The sequence below is a fragment of the Seriola aureovittata genome, chromosome 8 (assembly GCF_021018895.1).
Source record: "Seriola aureovittata isolate HTS-2021-v1 ecotype China chromosome 8, ASM2101889v1, whole genome shotgun sequence".
Classification (NCBI taxonomy): Eukaryota; Metazoa; Chordata; class Actinopteri; order Carangiformes; family Carangidae; genus Seriola; species Seriola aureovittata.
In genome coordinates this window covers 23,176,234-23,190,020 of record NC_079371.1, presented here as the reverse complement: position 1 = coordinate 23,190,020, position 13,787 = coordinate 23,176,234, and the positions used below count along the sequence as shown (strand labels likewise).

Below are 13,787 nucleotides of genomic sequence, written 5' to 3'. Positions count from 1 at the left end.
ATAATTTTATGATGAAGTCTCAGCTTTGAAAGAAGCCCCACATCTTTCACATCTCCCCCTCTCAAATCTCTTTTTGTACATTTTTTTGATTATTCTCTTTAGTCTTCTCCTTCAACTTTCTTCACTTCGGTAGGTTGTAATGGTGTTGTCCTAAGAATTTAACCTTGTTCTTTGGCTTTACAACTGAAAGACATTGTCAGATAACACCTGAATGTCAAGTGTACTGTCAACTCTCAGGCAGTTCCAAGAAGTGCCCAAAACATTGAACACACACTAAACTGTTTGAATTCGTTCTTGTTTGTTTGCTGGTTGTCTTTTAAATAAACTGTGTGTTTGTTTCACAGATCCAGGGCTCCATCCATCCCCATGCCATCATCATTTTGCCAAACAGCGCTGGAACAGAGGTTCTGGTTTGTTACGAAGATGAGGGCGTCTACATCGACACCTACGGCCGCATCACCAAGGATACAGTGCTGCAGTGGGGGGAGATGCCTGCATCAGTCGGTAGGTTTCATTCAAACACACACAGACACAGGGAACGCACATATTTGTTCACAGGCATGAAGTGACAACACAAAGTGGCTTCGCCTGTTTTACAAGTCTAGTTTCCAAACTGAGATTTGAATCATTTCAACAAGTAGATTGTCCTCTGAAATAACTGCAGTGTCACTCTAGTGGCTTGTTGCTGTCTGATGAACTGATTCTAGATCAGCAGCTGTCCTGAGCACCAACTTACCCCTGAACCAGATTCTGTGGAGGCAGATTTGGGACAGGGCGGGCTAAAAATAACATGGTAGAGACTGGGGGGGGGTAGTTGGTGTGTGTATTTGCTCTTCTATTCTTGTGAGGACCTTGCAACAATACTAAACCTAAGCGTACCCTAATTAAAGTATACCTGTGTGTGTGTGTGTGTGTGTGTGTGTGTGTGTGTGTGTCTGTGTGTCTGTGGTGGGTGGGTGGGTGGATGGGTGTGTGTTTGGTCCAGTAGATGGGTCATTATTCTAGCATAAGGACTTCAATAGAGAATACATGAGAATACATCTCTTTCTGTCTCTCCAGCCTACCTTCAGTCTAACCAGGTGATGGGTTGGGGAGAAAAGGCAATTGAACTGAGGTCTGCCAACACAGGAAACCTGGAGGGAGTTTTCATGCACAAAAAGGCCCAAAAACTCAAGTTTCTTTGTGAAAGGAATGACAAGGTAGGACCACCTAAAATCACGAGTGGAGTGTTATTAAACACATATTTCATCAATTCATTTATTATGAAATATCATTAAATATTAGAATACTTACAGTGTTATAAAGAGTGCTAATATCAAACAAAATGTTTTATAGTCAGCTCACTGTGATGAGATTTGTAAAGTCAATGTCCAGTTAAAGAAAGCTGGACTTACATGTTTAGATGGATATAGTAGATTGTTTAAAATATGTAAATATTTTTATTAAGCAAGCTTACATCATCTCATAAAATAATGTTAAGAAATACCCATCAGTAATTCTTGACCTAAGAAATAATGGTTTGGTACAAAAAAAAGTCTTGACTCAAGGTTCACCTACTAGATTTCTTCTGGAAGTTTCAGCCACATCTCAATGCCGTCCTTGGCAGATTGAGTTGTTTGTTATCATGTAACCAAAGTTTCATACTAAACGTATTTACAACTGAATCATCTCCATCACAAAATACAATCTTCTGAAGAATGCCATTAGATAAGGCTGAAGGTAGCCTAAGAAGCCTAATAAGTGGACTTTGACTTCAAAAATATGATGTTACACAAGATTTATGTCACCAATACTACTTGAACAATCTAACTTCAAATACTTGAAACCGCAGTAACATTGTGGACATTTGAAGTTGTTCCTAAACCTGGATCTCTCTCCTGCAGGTTTTTTTTGCCTCAGTGCAGTCGGGCGGCAGCAGTCAGATCTACTTCATGACTCTTGGACAGAACTCGCTGTTCAGCTGGTAATGACTGGACCTGTGGGATCAACTGGTGACATCTGCCTTCATTATTCTGGGTTCGCCTCGTGATGCCTTTTTTTATTTGAGCTGACTGATGTTGGTCTCTATTGGCAGTTGATCCCTGCAAGGATCAACTAAGTACTCCTGGATCCATTACTCTTGTCTAGTTTCCATGTAAATGTGCATGAGGTGAGTTGATCATGACTCCGGCTGCAGCAAAGATGCTTGAACCCATAACTCCATCCTTGACTACTGAGGCCTGGAACAATGCTTCTTCAACAGCACAAAAATCTGGACCTAATATTCAGTGAAAAAGAGGAAAGGTTCGCGACCACCACACCTGACCATGAAAGAGTTAAAAGGTACAACGACCAATGTCAACATCTGTAATGTGTAATTAGCTTTTTCACATGCCGGATCTCCATAGTTATCGGTCTTTCAGAGACTGAAAATCGCCCCAGACCGCGAAAACTCATTTTGGGTCCTGTTTGATCAAAATCCATCTGGATGAAAAACTGATGACTGATAAATATCTGGCCTCAAGATTCCTCTACTCATCTGTTAGCACTGGAGACCACAGCATTCCTGTTCAGTTTGCTCCACGTTCAGCTCATCTCTCCTGGATCAGTTTTTTCTTTTTTCTAAAGGACTCCATTGTATCAGTTACTCAGCTAATTATGTGTACATCAGTTATTCACTCATATTTGATTGCCTGGCTGTGGCGTATTACTGGATCCACTGCTTCCTTATCATCCAGACGGAGTGAAAACTAGAAGAACAAAATCCGTTCATCAACCTCATTCCTTCCAAGGACATCATCTGGGCATTTTAAAGACTGGGTTGGGGCCATTTCGGGGCTAAGTAGGACAGCTACTGTATATCATTCCAAATTTTGTTGCTGTTGCTTAAAAAATGAGGTTTTTTTGTCCAAGGTGACAGTTTTTCTGGGCCACAGTGAATCAGTATAATGCCCTATCATCAATCAGTAATGTTTAAGCATATCCTCAGCTGTAATTATGCTGTCCATGCAAACCTCATAAGGCCAAATGTCAGGATTGAAATGTACAAGACATAGTTAGTTCTCTTAGACTTTTTATCAGGTCATTCTGTTCCTAATTATGAACAGTAAGTCATATTTTTTCTCTGCTTAGCTTGAAATCAGTTGCCAATTAAGCAAAAAATACTCTCTTGGGATTGCTTGGGACCAGTCCTCTTCAGTTTCAGTTTGAGCATTCACGCTATCACATATCTGGACCATTTTATTTTAGTCTTATTACTATATAATAAGGACCTGAAGAGCCTTTTACTCTACAGTAGGAGCCATAATTCTGGTGGACAGTATAAAGGGTGTACACAAGTCCACTTTAATAGGCAATGAATGCTTTTCTGTTTTCTTGCATCTGTTTTGTACAGCTTAGGATGTATATAATCTTGTACGAAGCACTGTTTTCTAAATATTATATAATTGACAAGCCATCTTTATGTATGTGTACAGAATTATAGGCTTATGAATGTGAAATTCCATCCCAAAACAGAGTTTATACATGTTATGTCCACGATCTTAAAAGGTTTGTGAATATGGACATGAGCTACTGACAGTGAACTTGAAGGCTCATGTTCAAGTTTACCAACCTGACCTGAAGTGTTTAAGATCAGATAATGCATCATGTGAATTCTGTTTTGTGGTTGATTTTCTCCTAACATGTATAAGTCAGGCTCTTTGCACAATGGCCACCTTGTACATGTTTTCTGTAATATATCACACTTTGGAATGATTTCTATGTTTCAAAGTGGGAAACATTTAAAGCCATTCTGCAGTCAGTATTGAAGAGATTACTGCTAGCCTTTGGCTTTAGATCTGTATCTTACACTACCCAACATGGGACGCACACTTGTTTTTGATGGGTCACCTTGAGAAATTTTATTTTTTTTGACCCTGGATCTGAAGCGATGCAATGACTCGGGCTGAAAAAATGTAAAAATGCCCGGTTGTATAATATGTAGTTTGTTTATATGTTTTGTCATTTACACAATGAGCTTCAAAGCAAGAAACCAAAGATCAAGGCTTTGATGTTTTGGCTTCCTTGAATCTAACTGTGTGAGATACTTAAGATGCTTACAAATCACAACTGACCATTTGATTTGACGTTTGAATACTGTTGGAAAGATAAAGAGTTGACAGAAATCTTGCAAAACTTACGTACTTTGGGGAATATTATTATGTATAGTACAAAAGATGCCAATCAACAAATCAACCTGCAAAATCTCCCAGGACTGATGTGTCTTGCTAGCTCACAACAAAATATATGCAAGTTAATGTTGCTAGCGTTATTATATTTAATAGCCTATATGTATGTTTTATACAGTGCTTGGTTTGGTAAAAGTGAAGAAATAATTGGTTTTTACCTTCAAATGTGAATTTGCGATTTGTTTAATTATGATTCATTTTCATTATGTCATGTTTTCCCTTCATCAGATTTAGCTTAAACAGCTAACGTAGTTACATTATTCTCTATATTGTATTTACTCTTGAGTTTTGTGGCCATCAGAAATTGCGCCAAATGTTTTATATTCAGTGACACTTTTTATTATGGTCTTGATAGAGATATTACAGCTGGTTCTGTGAGAATAATTTAAACTGGAAAATTAACTTTCTGATAATGACTGTCTTGTTGCTAAGTTGCTACCAACACACCGGACCAGATAGCTAGTTAACATGGCTACAGTGTGAGGAAATACAGGAATGTAAAATAATTTTGACAGGCTAATAGATGGAGAACTGCTAGCTAACTTGGGCTAATTGTTTCAGAACTATGCGAGCTAAGCTAACTTGCTTGAATGATATACAGAGATTCTAAGTAGCATATGGCTAAGATAATAGTGAATCTTGGCTGGCAAGCTAACAGTAGCTCAGCTGTGTAAAGTTTCCACACAAGATACACAATATGACTGAACTATTTTTCACACACTTTTGTATCGTTTCAATTAAAACTCTTCACCCTTCACAAATAGATTTTACTCCTATAATCCTATAATTTCTGTCTGGAGCAGGACATATTATATGTAGAATAAGGCACTGTGCTAGTTTGTGATCAGATTTGGTCGGGTCTGGTCAGGATCCTGAGCAAGACCCTGACCTTTAGAGTCCAAATAGGACAAAAGACCAGACTAAAATTAGTCCTGAACTACCACAGTGGTTCCATCATCTGTCCACTGCACAGGAAGTAGCCTGTATTCGCTGCACCCTTCTTTTCAAAGCAATCTGGCCACCAACAGTACACGTAGTGCTAGAAAGCACAACAAGCTAATTAAATTAGTTCTTTTATTAACTAGCTCTTTGATAGGTCTATTTAATTCTTGCTATTTTCCAGTTGTCAAGATGAGAATTTGTATGAATGTTAATTACAATTTAGTTTCAAGACCCTACTATTAAAATCAATAATGTATTTGTTTGAATACCACTGATATAATTGATTATAATTATATTATAATTACAGATTTTATCATGCGTTGAGAGACTTTAACCTGTTCTTTAATTTAGTCCGCTTACCACCCTTATACTGTGCAGTTTTGGGTTATGTTGTTTGTCATGTTAAGAAAACAAGTCTATTTTCTCTGTACTGTTTTACACAAAACTCATTATGGTAAAAACTGTCATTACATTACACTTAACATTTTCAATGATGAGTATGTTGTGTTTTTTAATTGGTATCTTTCTTCATCCTGCTTCAAGAAACAGCACAGAAAGGAGCTCTTGTACAAGCTAAACAGAGCCAGTGTCACACCTAATGATGTGTGCTTATCTGGGTTTATCCAGTGAGGATATTTTTGTGAATTATTAGGTCCTAACTTCTCGGTCTTCTCCTGCATGTGCTGCACATTTGACTGTAGCTCTATCTATAATGGGAAATAGAGAGAGAGAGAGCAGTGCACTTCCTCCTACACCTTCCACTGGTTAAGGTGATGACAGATTCTGTTTCAGGCTCGCTGTGACTCACTTCTCCAGCTCTCCCACCAACTCTTTTTCTCTCACTTTGTCAACACATCTCTTCTCTCAGCTGCCTGATATTCCCTCTGCCGCTTTTGCTCAGTTCCTCCTCTACCTATTTTTCTTCTTCTTTCTCCTTTCTAGCATCTCTCAGCGTCCTTCAGCTCTTTGTTCTCATGTCTCATGTCGTTTCCATTGTCTCTCATTCTCTCATGTCAAGTCTCTCCATCCACCCCCAGCGCAGCTGAAAGGCTTATTCAGGAAATTTTGGATAGTGTCACTAGATTGGCCGGGGGTGGGAGAGTATTTTTATTGAATTACTGTTACTTTCATTCAGTCACTTCATGCGGGAGTTGAGGTGTGATGCATGAGGCAAAGGAGACCACACTTTCAAAAATGCAGTCATATGATAAAGGCAATCATGCAGTCTAGATATTATGTTCTACAAGCCTTAATGATGCATATTGTGCTATGTTTCTGTCGTATTTCTTTGCTGCTGCTTAGATCAGATTCTTTCCTTTGAATCACAACATTGTCCATCTATATCACAAAAACATTTTTGCATAATTTACCAATTTAAGAGCATCGCAAAAACCACGGAACTGGCCCAATTCTCTTTTATTTTGCATTTATTGCTGTTTGTTGAAGTGGGATGTTCCCTTAAAGCAAGATTATGTAATTTGTGGAAGATACATAATAGTGGTAAAAGCTTAACCATAGCGTAACAGTAGCACAGGTAAAAAAGAGTAATAAAGTTAGTAAACCCGACTCATGCACTCAAGTTTTCTAACCATAAGCTACTAGTCATACCAAACAAGTAAGGCTGTAGAGAAAAAACACCTGAGTGTATTGACTTGATCAAAAGTATATTTTATCACTTATTAATTAATCTTTAAATTTGTAAGAGAATGTGTGATTCCTTTTTCAAAAGTTACATAGTTTTGATTTAAGTGCTACAACTGTTACTTTGCAGCCTGTGTATGAGAGAGAGTCTGGATGAGCTGTGCAGAAAGTGTTTGTTTGTGTGGGAGGGTGTGATGCAGATTGTGAACAGGTGCTCAGTAAACCGGATAGTCTGCAGGGGAAGGAAAAACAGAGTTAGAGGAGGTGGCTGGTGGCTTGAGTCAGGTGTCACCCAATAGAAGGAAAATGGATGTTGCTTTAAAACCCAAATCCACACTTTAAAAACTTTGAAGAGGCTCTGACCTTAAAAAATTGAAATACTATAATCTTCAAAACAAAAACTAAATTTACGAAAAAGGTGGAAAAATGTTGTTGAAAATGAATCCATTTATTTAATGAACTAATGGAGCTAGTGATGGATCCAGTGTTTCAACAGATGGCACCAGACTGGATTGAGAATTTATAGATACTGATGGTTCTGATGAGGAGAGGGAGGAAGAGGATGTGAGGATGTTATAGAGAGCGGCAGTGATCACGATGAATAGCCTTTTTAGGTTTACTCACACTTATCCATTGGCCAAATTAATCTTCCAGAACCAATAGGCCGATAGCGATCTTTAATAGAACAGTATTGTCTGTTGATGTGTGATATTTTCCAAAAGTTGAGATTTCGCCAACAATTTACAACTACTGTCAGTATTTTGAGGTTATCTTCAGTGTAGACACACATGACAATTATGTCGAAAATTCAAAGAAGTTGAGATTATATAAGACCAAATGTTATATAGATATATATTCAAGAAAATATTTTTCCCTTAGCCATTTCATTTTATTTCTGTACCGCTGTAAAGATGATTCTTTTGTTACTTTTTTTTTGCACTGGACCTGTGTTTGATGCATCATATACTGTACCCTTCCTGCTTTGAGATGAACACACACTAACTTGTGTTTCCATGTAAAGACGCAAAAGACAGTGAGATGACAATAAATAAATGTGTTGAATTGACTCATTTGCTGCTGTGTTTCTGTTTGCTTCAAAAGTCATAATGACACGTGGTGTTTTTGTTTTATCTTCCCACTGACTCATCAGAAACCTTTAATCCAATTAACTTTTGAAACACTGACACACAATTTTTTGTCTGTTGAACACACATCTTGTCATTGTGACAAAAGACGTTACACATGTCACTCTTGGTGCAACACCATCTGCAGGAGCATTTGTTATTTTGACTTCCTTATGAGGACAAGATCTACTGATGCTTTTGTCTTTTAAAGTCAAAACATCTATTCAATGCAACAGCAAAGCCACCCATCATCACTCTGCCTGTACAAGCAATTACAGACACAACGCCTCGTGACAGCACTGCCTGTGTCTGAAGGCTTGTGCTGTTAGGAGTATTGCATGCCATCGTCATTGGGTCTTTCCTGATGGGTTTGATGTTGAACCTCTGTCTGGAATATTTTTTTTCCTTCTGGTCAGAGGTCACAAAATTGGGGGACTGATTTTAAAAAAGAAATTGAGGCGGCACAAGACCGAGATCTTTCCCTTTTATGGCTCAAGCTCCAAAAATAATGGATCCTACAATTCCCATAATGCAAGTAAAAAGAATCTTTCATTAGACCCTAGCTGCCTGTTACTTGCCGTCGATGACATGTTTCCGTTTGAATAGAATAGTTGATCATTATCAGGGATTTTTATGAGAGTGAACTTGAACCCACTCTGACTGATGAAGCTCATTGATTATGATTCAAACTTGATGGTAAAGCAACGTAAACACTGCAGTTTGCCAGATTCCTTACATTCCTGTACACGAAGAGTATACATATTCAAGAGTAAAATGATCATAACTAATAAATGTTGCGTTTGAAGTCAGAGAAGTGTTTTATGAATCTCACTGTGGATAGAGAGAGGTCCTGGTTGAGGCCTTCAGTCCTGGAAGGTGAACTCACTGCTGCAGCCTCGAGGGCAGGAGACTCAAAGCCTGAACACACAGTCCTGCTTCATCACTTCTTCAAAAGGAGATATATTTACAAGGAGATGTTTTTCTATTAAAAGATGTATTTCTATTGTTGGGGTTAAATTATGGAGCAATGATAATATACATTTTTGAGGGTTACAAGTGTAAACTATTTTCTTTTCTTTTTGGTGGGTAGCTTAAATTGTATTATATATAGAATATATATTATATATATAGAACGTAGGCCAGCATACTGTATATAAGCATTTTGGCTGGGCCTGAGCCTGTCCACTCACTACTTAATACATAGAATATTGACTTTTTATTTTTATTTTTTGCTGTCTACATTGTTTGAATTTACTGCATTATGTGAGATGACTAAATAAAAAAAAATACTAATACTTCATCACCATCTCTCTCTCAGACACCTAAATCTCTTCCTGGAGCTTTTCAGTCTCTTGAGAATCACAGCATGGTGAGAGTTTGTTGTCATCCAGCTCCCGTCACAGTGAATGAACTGAACACTGCTGCTGGATCGCACATCAGAGGAGGTGAGAGGGCTGGAGCCCACCTCCATCTACGGCCCCTCCAGCAGCAGCATCACCACACACAGAGTATATTGAGAGGGGCTGTAAGTATTTGCAAGTAAATAATATGTTTGCATGTATATGGATGTGTACTGTATGTCTGCACATCTACTGTATATATGTGATGATATAACCTGTATCATGAGCATTTAGATCAAATTCACTCTTCTTCTGTATTTGTTAAAGCTGCTTTAATCAGTTTTTCATACTAACAATGGATCAATGTGTAAAGTAAAAGGTATCACATCCTTTGGCAGTTCTCTCTCTCTCTCTCTCCCTCTCTCTCTTTCTCTCTCTCTCTCTCTCTCTCTCTTCTCCAGGGTTCTCATGTATCCCCTGAAGACTCGCTGCCACCAGTCGCAGGTTTCCTGGCCCCTGCCTCACACACTCTTGGATGAAGTAAGGTCATCGAGCCTCACAGCAGTGACAACCTCAGCCACCTTTTCATCTTCTGAAATTTAGTGCAACGAGTGATCTCTCTGTTACCACCAGGTTAGTTTGGATTGGACAGACGCTGTGAACCCGAACCAGCGCAGACACAGGTGAAGCACTAGTTTGAGCTTCACTCACTTCTTGCTTTCCACTTGGAACTCTGCTCTGTCGTACGTTCGTCACTGTTGACGAACATTTTACTCCGCTCTAAATTTGCTCCTGCAGTACCCCTCCAACTGACCCCCACCACCCCCAAGCCTCAGATTCCCTCCTAACCCCATTCCACCACCACAACCCCCCTCAACACACACACACACACACACACACACACACACACACACACACACACACACACACCCCTGCCTGCTGGTTTGTGTGTAAATGTGTGTGTCAGCTCACCCAGAGCAGGGAGCGTCCGGTGACCAAGCCATGACTGGCAGCCACACAGTCACATAGCAGTTTTGCATTTAGCATTTGGATCATTCACACTTCCTGTTGGATCAATACATTTGTTGTTGCTGTTTTTTTGGGGTTTTTTTTTATCCTGCTGGGAAAAGGCCCGACAGGTAAGAGGAGGAACATTTTGGTGGAAGTTCTCAACATTGCGTTGTGTTGAAGGTGCAGCCAGGCCCATTTTGCATGTGCATGGCTGGATCAACACAAGAATTTTAACTATTACACACAAACACACCGTGAAGGAACCTGTCGGATCCAGTTTACACACCAGATCTTGAGCTTTCACTGCATATATCCAGACTACAAAGTTAGTAGTATCGTAGTAGCTCGTCAGTAGTGTAGAGTGTAAAGATTCAGTAGTGAAAGGTTTACACAGAGCTGTTTGTGCTCTTGGTTTTGATTGGTAGAGGGAAGAGAAAGCAAAAGTCAGAGTAATCAGATAATCAAATGCTGTAAAGAGCCATAAGTTTCCTGATACTTCATGTTATTGATACTGCAGGCATTGCTGGATGAGTTTGCAGTCAGAAGGAAGAGGACAGCTGAGATCTGTGTGGGGCTAAATTTATGCTGTGTCATTTGTCTATTTGTCTATCTATCTATCTATCTATCTATCTATCTATCTATCTATCTATCTATCTATCTATCTATCTATCTATCTATCTATCTATCTATCTATCTATCTATCTATTTGTCTGTCTGTCTGTTTGTCTGTCTGTCTGTCTCTGTGTCTCCATATGTCAGTGTGTTGATGTAACTGTGTATATGTTGGTTAATGTCCGTGCGTGCACATGTAAGTCTCCCAGGATGCAAACTGTCCACATCAGAGCTCCAACCTGTTGCAGTGGATAAAAAATCTGTTACATCCGTTTGGTAGTTTAAAGGGTACAAATGAAAAAAAAAAGTGTGTCAGTTACATAGCCTGCAGGGTGAGGCAACATAAGACATACCAGCCAAAGCTGAGTGGGTGGGCAGAGTCGGGGGGGGGGGGGGGGGGGGGGGGGGGGGGGGGTTCGCAGTGCAAGCCTGACATGCTTGTATGACGCTGTGTTCAGCCACTGAGCTCTGTGGTTGGTGGACACAGAGATCAGGTGACCCTGTCAGGGCTAAATCGGTCCCCCGAGCAGACAAGTTGAGAAGGTAGGAGAATTGGAGAGCTGGAGATGGAGGTGGAGGTGGAGGGTTAAGATGTTTTTCAGAATGATGTAACTGAGAAATTTCAAAATGGGCTCACAGCAAGTAAAAATTCCTCTTTTCCACAATGGTCCCTTTACCTCCCAGCAGGAGCGTAGGTTTGGTCTCGACATTGGAAGGGACGCAACAACACCGGCACCCCTGCGAAACAGAGAGATTGACTTTTTAATGACGTCAACTAAATGGTTTAATAACATAAACGATCTTAATTTACATTCAGAAATGCCCACACGCAAAATATATGTACATGTGTTGAATTTACAGACATGAAATATATGTACATATGAGGTAAAATCATATATGTATTTAAAGTGTAGCCTATATTTGTAAAAATTACATATGAACCTTGTTTTGAGAAATACTGTATGTCTAATTAATAGAAACATTTATTTTAGTATGTCTGTTTATATTATAAACATAGTATAGTAAGACATAAAGAGTAATAGGATAGTAAGACATAAAAATGTCTTAGTACAATAAGGCATAAAAACTTCATTGTATTCATGGTGATATTTTCAAAGGACTCAACAGAAATTCAGCTCATACTATCCACCGTTTTATGTTTACTACTGCTAGCAACCTGACTGCTAGCCTACAGAAGACAGAAACCAGGGTTAACTTGCTAGTCAACGCTAGCTCACATGTTTAAATAACATCAGTTGACATTTTTCTGGTGACATTAGGTACCACTGTGATATTCTCACATGATGCGAGCCTTCAGATAGCCCCTGCCCTTTCAGTCGATGCTAGCATGTGTAAATCGGTTGTCTTGGAGAGATCATTAGGAAATGACCTAAGCAAATGAATTAAGTTATGATGCATAATGCTGCTGTTGGTGGAAATATCTGTCCTTTCCAAGATTATATAAAACACGCTTGTTTTTAGCCAAAGAACGATCCAGTAACAATTTATTCCATTTGGTTGCATAATTATAAGGAGTTTTATCTGAACGTTGTTATATAAAGAATTGAGTCATCAGTAAGCAGCAATAAAATATGTACCATGAAATATTAGTTTCATTACTGCAACTAAGTGAAGCAACAATTTGTACTGAGTAAAATCCAGAGTGTGCTGGTTTATTTTTAGACAAGCTGATGTTTTTTCCTATTTCCCCTCATATTATCCAGATTGTTGTGGCTCACAGTGACCTATATGAATGCATGAAGGGTATGCTGAACATACAGAGAAATAAAGCTTCACACTGTGTGTGTGTATGAATTGTTCTTGTCATTGACTCTTTGTTTGTTTGGCCTACCGGATACAAGCAACAGTCCTCTGCTGTGGCTGATGTTATTGTTCCATGACTTTGGACCCGTGGGCTCCTCTGTCAATACCAGGAGAGCCCACAGGTTATGTAATGATTGCTTACCGGTAGATTTCAACACATCCTGCTCTGCTGCTAGAATGTGTCACTGCTGCGGTAAATCTGTCCACAGCTGAGACCTGATGGGGGTTGACGGCTTCATGATGTTGTATGCAGGGCTGGAATTATACAGTGGGTGGTTTGTTTAAATTCAAAAAGTCTGATTGTGGTTAGGTGTTGATTAGTTTGTTTCCTCCTGGAAAGCTCTAGTTAGACAGACAGGATGTAAGTCAGACTCTAGAGTTCAGGACTGTTCATTTCTCCTCTTTGAATAATAACGATACGTCACCCTATTAAGAAATACAGCACATGTTCTGTGTTGCAATGTGTATTTGTGAACACAGGGAATTAATTTACTGTACCTGAATGTTGCAGGTAAAAGGATATTTCTATGGCAACAGCTGAGAAATGAATCACCTTCCAATGTTTTACTCCATTTTTCTAACTAATCAATACCTATACTGCCACTTCACTGTGTATCACAGCTGATTGAATGACAAAGTTCCCACCATGACTTATAGTGAACTCCTTACTCTCTCTTCTCGGGTGAAAACAGGCCGCTCTGCCTTCTCACTTATATTCAACTGTGAATGTTAGAGAGGGTGCAGCCAGCTTCTGTCCTTCCTGTGACGCAGAACAGGTGGGATGGACATCATTCCAGGAAGATGCATGGTGTTAAAAATACCAACCATTATGCTTCATTGACATATTAACTCCAGAGATGTGTGCCATAGGTCAAAATACTCAACTGCACTAGCACAACATTGGTTTGTTGTGTATTTGCAGGCTAAATTTGTTTTCTACCTTTAGAGTCAGGCATAAAATGATCAAAATAACCAGATGAAATCCTGAATCCTGAATAATTGCAACTTTAATTAAATAGAAATGACTATAAGAAAGAAAGAAAGTAAGAAAAATAAGCAGTAAGAAAAATAACATAAATACTGTA

General features: G+C 39.1%; 2 protein-coding genes and 1 long non-coding RNA gene across 7 annotated transcripts in view; 2 read left to right on the top strand and 1 right to left on the bottom strand.

The window, feature by feature from the left end:
• LOC130174072 (misshapen-like kinase 1) overlaps positions 1–7,857 on the top strand; it is a 66,374-nt gene extending 58,517 nt beyond the window's left edge. For all 4 annotated transcript variants that reach the window (XM_056383679.1, XM_056383680.1, XM_056383678.1 and 1 more), the window contains 3 exons: positions 345–504; positions 1,060–1,199; positions 1,884–7,857. In XM_056383679.1, coding sequence (XP_056239654.1) covers positions 345–504; positions 1,060–1,199; positions 1,884–1,967 — 384 coding nt within the window. In that variant the 3' untranslated portion in view covers positions 1,968–7,857. The remainder of the gene's footprint in view (positions 1–344; positions 505–1,059; positions 1,200–1,883) is intronic.
• A 2,378-nt stretch (positions 7,858–10,235) lies between these two features.
• myot (myotilin) overlaps positions 10,236–13,787 on the top strand; it is a 31,304-nt gene continuing 27,752 nt past the window's right edge. For both annotated transcript variants that reach the window (XM_056382753.1, XM_056382752.1), the window contains exon 1: positions 10,236–10,394. The gene's annotated coding sequence lies outside the window, so the exon portion shown is untranslated. The remainder of the gene's footprint in view (positions 10,395–13,787) is intronic.
• Positions 11,301–13,395, bottom strand: LOC130173464 (uncharacterized). The gene is made up of 3 exons (XR_008828422.1): positions 13,201–13,395; positions 12,845–12,957; positions 11,301–11,616 (listed from the first exon to the last, which is right to left on the bottom strand). It is a non-coding gene; the product is annotated as an uncharacterized LOC130173464 (long non-coding RNA).